Source organism: Mastomys coucha, unplaced genomic scaffold (assembly GCF_008632895.1).
Source record: "Mastomys coucha isolate ucsf_1 unplaced genomic scaffold, UCSF_Mcou_1 pScaffold15, whole genome shotgun sequence".
NCBI classification, from domain to species: domain Eukaryota; kingdom Metazoa; phylum Chordata; class Mammalia; order Rodentia; family Muridae; genus Mastomys; species Mastomys coucha.
The window spans coordinates 2,277,007-2,285,173 of NW_022196897.1; the positions used below are offsets into that span (position 1 = coordinate 2,277,007).

Below are 8,167 nucleotides of genomic sequence, written 5' to 3' on the forward strand. Positions count from 1 at the left end.
CCAAACTCAGAGGACTGTGTTGGTTGAGGCTGGGCATCGAACTGACAACAAAGCTTTTGCCACTGTTTCCTCTGGCTTTCTAGAGAAAGGCTTCTAGAACTTTCTCTCCCTGGGCTTCATTGAGATTGTCTTAAAATTAACTTCTTTCATTTTCCTTCTAGAGATAGGAGCAAAGCTCTATGAGACCCGTACCTTTGATTCTTTCCAAGGTGTGTGTGTGTGTGTGTGTGTGTGTGTGTGTGTGTGTGTGTGTCGGGGGGCGGGGCTTCAGACTTAGGTCTGAACACAGGATTGCGTCAGGGGTCCGTTTTACACCTTCAGGAAGTGTTTCTGACCTTTGCAGTGAGTGTCCTCCCTTTCTGACTTTAAAATTGAGGCTATCTGCATGGCTGCCTCCTGGAGACTGTCTCTTTCTCCATCCAGACGTTGGCCTCCTATGTGGTTACTGCCCAGCACCTTTGGGGAGCTCAGCTGGGCTGCCTCTCCCTCTGTGGCCCTGCCGAGTCCTAGGCCCTCAACTCTCCCCACTTCCTGCGTTCACTCCTCTCCTACACATGTTCCTCTCTCCCCTTCCCCCGTGCCTTAGCTTACGAAGCAAAGTTGTAACTTTGAATTCCTGTTTTTCTAACCGCTCCCATGTGACAGGATATCTCTCAACTGGAGGGTTTTCCTAAATTCAGGAGTCCTTTAAAAGGGACAGCTTCCTCTGTCCTCCTTTTCAGTCAGGCAGCTCCCAGACCCTGGACTAAGCAAAGGGACCACCAGGGGACCTGGCTGTATTCTTTGCCTTCTCCCGTGTCCCTCTTCTCCCTCAGTGGAAGATACACTCTGGACCATGAGGCTTCCCCTGCTCCTGGCTTTTATCTCTGTCATCCCGGTCGCTGTTCAGCTATTGGGTAAGTCTGTTTTGAGGTGGGGGTTTTGCATACCATTTTGTTTAGAGTTTATGCTAAGAGTCTCGTGCACATCTGGAAGAGGAGTTGAGCACACTGTCCTTGCAACATCTGTGTTTTTACCAGACCAGCATCAAGCCTGCATTTGGCCTTGACCTGGCCACCAGGGTGGGAGTTGAGCTAGAGCCAGGCGATGCTGCTGCTTTCCGGTGTTAGATGTTGCCCAGGCTGAAGACCCCCGCCCCCAGCACCTCTGTCCTCCTGAGGATATCATGACTGGTTATTTCTACCTGATTTGTGGAATGGATTCTTGCTTTGTGGTTTGCCCTACTTCTGATTTCTGGTTTATGCCATTGTTATCCTACTCCCTATAGATACCGCTGAGCATCTCCGGTGGGGAAAAAGGAAGTTGCTGTCCCTCATCCTTAGATGCAAATTGATAAGGAGGGGAATCTCCCTTGAGGAGGGGCATGGGGATTCTTACACTTGGCTTTTCCCGTGAGCCTTTTCATTCATAATTTTTATTGCTAGAAAGTCCGTTCTTTTCTGTGTCCAGAATTGTTGATACTGTCTCACAGGTGGATGTGTTCCATGATGAAGTCTGAAGGTGGTTGATATGTCTACTGATCAGGGCTCCTCAGATGCTCAAGGGCATTGTTGAGTTTGCATTTCTCTGGACTTTTAAGCACCAAAATGGGTGCTCAATTTTGAGACTTACTTTAACTTTTCATCACCCTTCACTTCCATCAGACAACTAAAGCTTGCTGGACACAGTTAGTACTCTTGGTCTTAGCCCAAGTCCTGTGGTGACACCAATGCCGGAAGTTCTCTAGGGAGCTGTTTGATTTCTCATTTGTCTCATTTGTCTTAGGAATGTTTCCCTCCTTGAGACAGCAGGATGCCTCCCTAATGCCTTTCTCTTTGTGGCTACAAATACTGGGACAGAGTGTGAGGTCCTGTGGGTTGCTTGGTAGGCCCAGTTACAGGGGGCACAAAATGTGAGATCTTTCAAGTCTCTCTAGAGAATAAAAAGCAAATAAAAAGTGGGCACAGGAGAGTCCCTTCCAGATCCATATGACTTTGTGTTACTCGAGAGCCTGTGATTTTCAGCCCCAAATGGGGCTGGATTCAATCCATTGGGGAATGGATTCAAGACTTGTACTCTGCTGTAGAGCCACACCCCAGACTCTTTTTACTGTTTATTTATGTCAAAAAAAGTTTTATTGCGTTTATTGTATTTTGGTGTGAGTGTACCAAGAAATTCATGTGGAGGTCAGAAGACATTCCACTTGTGGGTTCCAGGGATCAACTTCAAGTTGTCAGGCCTGGCAGGCAGCACCTTTATCTACTGAGCCACCTCTGGCCTAAGGGTCAGATGTGCTCAATTTATCTTCTTTTGGTCTCAAAAGCGCAAGACTAAGGATAAAGTCAGAACATTTGCTTAGTCAACAGCTGATTAAAGGACACCCGAGTTCTTAGGACTATCTTTTCTGGTTTCCTATCAACTCAAAAGACCTATGGGAAGATTCTTTGTTACTTCATATACTACAACCTTTTCTTCACCCCCAAGGGAACATTCTACCCCAACATCTCTGTATGCCTTTGGGTGCTGATGTCACCGATGGGTTAGCTGTGACTGGAGTCTAGAGAGGCTAATAGAGGAGCGGCTTGCCCTTCTTGCTCTGCCCATCTGCCTCTCAGGCATTATTGGCAGTGTTTTAAGCACCAGTATGTAGGTGGAGAGTTATCATTAATGAGAAATGTTGGACACTGACCTTGGAATAAGCAAATATAATTTGGTGGGTTTGGCTCATAGGCAATGGTGTGCTAGGAGACAAAATGACTTTTCTTTTTAGTAGGAAAAAACAAAACAGAAAAGACTAGCTGATTCATGGCATTTGCTGATTTTTTCTCTCCCTATAGTATAAACATTCCCTTCATGGTCCACTACCAATTACCACCTTGAGGTCATGTAAGCAGAGTTGGGAAGGCACAAGGCAACCAGGGCACCTTTCCAGATCTCAGGACACCGCAAGGTAGTGTGTCACATGATGGGAAGTTCAACTGTAAGAAAGGAGAGGAAGTCATGCCAGGAGGGAAAACCTTAGGCTCATGACCCATTAGCATAGGTGCCTCCTTGGATTTTGATGATGGCGGTAGGCTTGGGTCATCAAGTGCTTAGGTCAGTGCTTAGCAAGTGGAAGCCAACCCAGGATACCACTCACTTCCATCTCTGGCTATTCCAGCCCCCCTTTGATTTCTTGCTATAATATCAAGCCAAGTGAGAGCTTTAGATCATCCCTGGTACAGCACGTTGGGAGCTCAGAGTGGATGGGAAGCAGCTAATCCGTGATTCTGACACTGCTACCATTGCCAGAGCACTCTTTTGGGTGCGCATCCCATTTTGGTTTCCTCATCTAATGCACAGAAGAGAATTATTCTAATTGTCCTTTGGCTATTGTAGTATCCATTCTTATAGTCGCTCTTACAAACTCTGATTTCACTTTATAGTCATCTCTTACAACATGGATGCTGAGTTTATTTACTTGAACTCAACTTAGGGAAGAGAAAACCGACCTCATCCTCCATCCTTCTACATATTTGCTACTGTGGTCCTTTCTACAGCTTTCACAGGCTTCATGTTGGAAAGCCTGTTTTCTCATTTATCTGGGACAGATACCTAAGTTAGATTATTTCTAGTTAAACAATATTTTTATTGCACTTTAATTTTTGTATTATGTCTGTGTGTGGACCAGGTCTTGTCATGGCATTCATGTGAAGGTCAGAAACAAGTTTCACGATTTGGTTCATTCCTTCCATCCTGGGGATCCCAGGGATCAAACTCAGATCTTCAGGCTTGGTAGCAAGTGTTTTTACCCATTGAGCTATCTGGTCAGCCCTAAAATTTAAAATTTAGTATATAGGTTATATATCATATATATTTACATATATAATAGACAGATACTATATATATATATATATATATATATATATATATATATATATACACACACACACACACACACACACACATGCACTACTGGAGTCAGTACCTAAAGCTAGAGGCCACAGTGTCATACAGGTCAGAGAGAAGAGTGACATGTTTTACCACCTGAGAAACAATTAGGCTTTGATGACTGAATGGGTTTTAGTAGTTGTGAGCCAGTGACACCCAGCTCCGTGTAGTGTGGCTTTTCAGCATTGAGGCTGGGAGGTAGTATTGTTTCAGGAAAGGAAAATGGGGCTCTAAACAACACTAGATTAAACTATGGACTCAGATATTCAGATTACATGAAGGCTTTTTTGTTTTTGTTTTATTTTGTTTTGTTTTATCCAAGAAAGGAGAAGGGGGGAATTAGTATTTAAGTATTTCCTTTAGGGAGAAAGACCTGCTCAGTGCTCTACCTATAGCACATCAGTTGGAGGCTCACAGAGACTTCATCAGAGAATATTACCCCTAGTTTACAGATAAGGGTATGAAGTTGAAATAATGAGTTTAACTCAGGCAACACAGGAAGTCCCAGACCCTCCAAAACATCCCTTGTGAACCGTGTGATCTCCTCCACACTTCACCGCTGTTCTGTCCGATTGTCCCTTAGCCTAGCTGCTTCATCAGCTGTTTTTTTTTTTTTTTTTTTCCAGTTTCATCGTGTTCTGAACTATCTCTCACCCCCATTCAAGCCTGTTTTCTCCACACTCCTGATCAGGATAACAAACATGTATGGAGTCTTTTTTGCATCTGTTGCTGTTCCATCCACTTAAATGGTCTCATTTAATTCTCACAGACTTAGTAGACTTTATGGTTCACTCTTGTTAGATTGAAAGCACAGGAATAACTAAGAAACTTAAGAAAGTCACAGGCAGTAAGCCCTGGACTCTCACTGTCTGCTACTAACCCTCTGGTTCTGTACTGGGAGATGGATCTATTCATATGACTATGCTAGAAAAAAGCAGTATGCAAAGAGGATTTCTTATCTGCAGGCATTTGTTGTCCCCAAGCTGGGGAAGAGGCTTCTGCTGGGAAGTTGGTGATTTAGGGGACAGTGGAGAGGCAAAGCCTGAATGGATGACTTCCTGACACAGGTGGAACAAGAAAGAGATCCCAGAGCAGTTGGGGGAGGGCATCCCTCCAAGATAAGTGACAGGGAAGTTGTCAGGGGGTTGAGGGGGATATTGAAACATTTAATGCCTTGTTTCTTCTCTTTGAGCTCAGAACCCATTTTAGTGCAGTATTTAAGCCTCTCCAAGTGACCATGTGGAGTGGCATAAATTAGTAACCTCTATGACATTCTAGTGGACGAATAAGGGATCAAAGTGAAGAATAAAGTTACCCTTAAGTTTCCCTTAACCCTTTCGTTCAAAGCCTCAACATGGGTCCGTCTTCTTCTAGCACAGCTTCAGTGTGCATGGTAAATATTTCCCACCTACTTTCAGTGTTAGGAGGTGAGAGGGCGTTACAGGTTGAAACTGTATTTACAGCAGTTAACAAGCACACATTATAGCTTTAGTCTGGAATCCTGCAGAAGATGACATTGGACAGCTGTAGCTGAGTTGGAAGCCATCCCAGAAAGCACTGGCTGGGCAAAGGGGGACGTGAGATGAGAAAGGAAAGTTTGTAAGTCTGCCAGGAACCAACTGTGGCTTGTAGTGGGGATCCGGGGGAAACTGGAAGAGGACCCTCACCTGTCCTCCAGAATCCACGGCACTAGGGTGTGAATCACAGGGGTACACTCCTTACTGTGAGTTCTCTGACCCACCAGATCTGTTCTGTGTGCAGACTCGGTCAGAAAAGGTTACCAGGTGGAGAGGGACTCAGATCACTGTGCAGAGGCATGGCAGAAGTTGAGAAAGAACAGTGTTTTTCTATCCTCTCTTGATTCAACTCCTTTGTCTTCCAGATGTTATTTTCCTGTATGTTTTAGTGTCAGTATTACAGTATAGGAAATCCAGGAAACACAGTGTTTTATGTTTCTATTTCTGAATACTCCCCCTTTATAGCTGCATTTCTTTGCTGGTAGATTTTTGAGATTAATTACTTTGCTTAATGTTATAGAATAATTTTAAAACATGCCTAGAAGAAAACTCACACCTTATTGGCTGCTTAATTTTTTAGCTACACACATTCTTGCCGTGGAATTTAGGTTGAGTTCAGAGGATAAGTTGTGAGAATTGATTTTCTCCTTCCATCATGTAGGTCCAAGGGAGAGAACTCAGGTTGTCAGACTTCCATGCAGATACTTTTATGCACTTTACTAATATTTTTGGCCTCTTTAAAGTTATTATTATTATTATTATTATTATTATTATTATTATTATTATTATATCTGAGATATTGGAAACTTACCACTACTTGTTTGGTTCTTTCTTTCTCTATCTCTTTCTTTCTTTCTTTCTTTCTTTCTTTCTTTCTTTCTTTCTTTCTTCCTCCCTTGAAATAACTACAGCAGCATGTGTCCTTGGTATGTGGAGGGAATGAATATCTTTGGATTCTTCATATTCTCACCAGCACAACACTCAGCATAGGAGATATTTGCCAAGTATTTTTTGAAAAGTAGGTACAAGGTGAGAAAGATAAAGATGAAAGGAGATTCTTCTTTACATGTTTTTAGTATGTAAGTATTAAAGAAAATCTTTAGGTATTCTGGTCCATAGTGAGACCACAGAGAAATTAACATGGTTATCTGTCTGTCCCTATGTGTTCAATTTTGTGACATTTTTGTTACAAAAGCATAATGTGCATAGACCAGCATTAGAATGTTTACAAATGTGTCCACTGGAATGCGTAAAAATGGCAGCCATGCCACAAGCTTCTCTTGGTCAAGGCCTTCAACGTCCCTTTGGAGGAAGATGTATGACTTTTAAAATCAAATGTATCTGACAGACAATGCTGAAAGAGAAACTCTGCACTGACCATTGGGAGAGTAAACAGTGTGTTTTTGTTATCATGTCATGATAACGTTGTGTTTCCTTGCATTGTTTGATGGCAGCTATATCACTCTTGCTCTGCTTCTAGCGACAAAGGAGAAACACAGGAAACAAGCACTGATAAGCGTGTATTTTAGCATCATCTCAGGCAGCACTCATCTCAGAAGTCCAGATGCTTATACATGTGTCTAGGGGGGAAATAAACTTGCAGGGAAAACACTAATTTAAAATAGTTCCATAATCATGAATCCACCACCTTTGAATAAATAACTTGTCTGAGTAAAAATGCTTCAATTAGAGCAGTCATTCATTCAACTAATGTTTATTGAAAAATTATTTATGCTTTCTGTGGAAGGATGATAGTATTGACCCAGAGAGGCCATGTCCATCTCATGGATTTTATATTATAGCAAAAAGATAGACAATGAGAATAAGTAAACAAGGTTTGGTAGTATATACCTGTTATCTCAGTTCTTAGAAGACAGAGGCCAGAGGATTCAAGACCAGCCACTGTATCATAGAGACTTCAAGGTTAGCCTGTCTCAAAAATTCCAACTCCAACAAAGCTCACAAATAAAGGAGAATTTCTACTATAAGATGGTTGTGGGTATCATACAGAAAAGGGAGAAGCAGAATGAGTGGGGGTCAGCCAGCTCGTGGAGGGGCTGACACTTGGGCTGGGACCATGAAGTGCCTAAAGTAGCAACCAGCCAGGAATGATGAGTGACAGAAAGGCCCAGAGCTGAAGGTGGTAAATAGGGGAGAGATCAGAGGATGAGGGGCAAGGGGGCTGCATGGTGAAGAGCAAGAGTGAGCAGTGCCAGGGTTGGGTGGCTTCCTGTCCAGGGACAGGCTTCGTGAAGGCCAGATATTTCATTGTTAGGATCCTTCGTTCCAGTTTTGAAGGATTTCTGCAGTTAAAAAATAACCAATTTAATTAGAAACAAAGTTTTCTCCCAACTCTTTAAGATCGAAAAGAAACAATACCATTTTATTAACTACTAAGCATTCAACTAGAATAATGCACCCAGGGCAATCCGGCAAAGAGATGGCAAGGATATAAATAATGTGACTTTTATATGTGGTTCAGTGGATGCAACCATTCTGTGGAGGAAGGCTCTGTGGTATAGATACATTTCAGGACCATTGCAAAGGAAGCTAGGTCATCAGGAGTTATCTTCCTTGATGATTCTATTTCAGAAAGAGTTGCGAGTGGCACAAGACTGTGGTTGCGTGGCATAGACCAGTGACAGGGACATTGGAGAGAAGAGAACAGAGAAGGAGATGTGTGTTGCAGTTCTGCAGAGGAACAGAGTCTGTAGGGGTAGGAGAGGGGGGGGAATGGGGGA

At 43.0% G+C, this 8,167-nt stretch overlaps 1 protein-coding gene across 1 annotated transcript in view; it reads left to right on the forward strand.

Moving 5' to 3' along the window:
- The first annotated feature begins 352 nt into the window (after positions 1 to 352).
- Mrc1 (mannose receptor C-type 1) overlaps positions 353 to 8,167 on the forward strand; it is a 91,769-nt gene continuing 83,954 nt past the window's right edge. Inside the window, exon 1 of the mRNA XM_031369057.1 lies at positions 353 to 896. Coding sequence (XP_031224917.1) covers positions 836 to 896 — 61 coding nt within the window. The 5' untranslated portion in view covers positions 353 to 835. The remainder of the gene's footprint in view (positions 897 to 8,167) is intronic.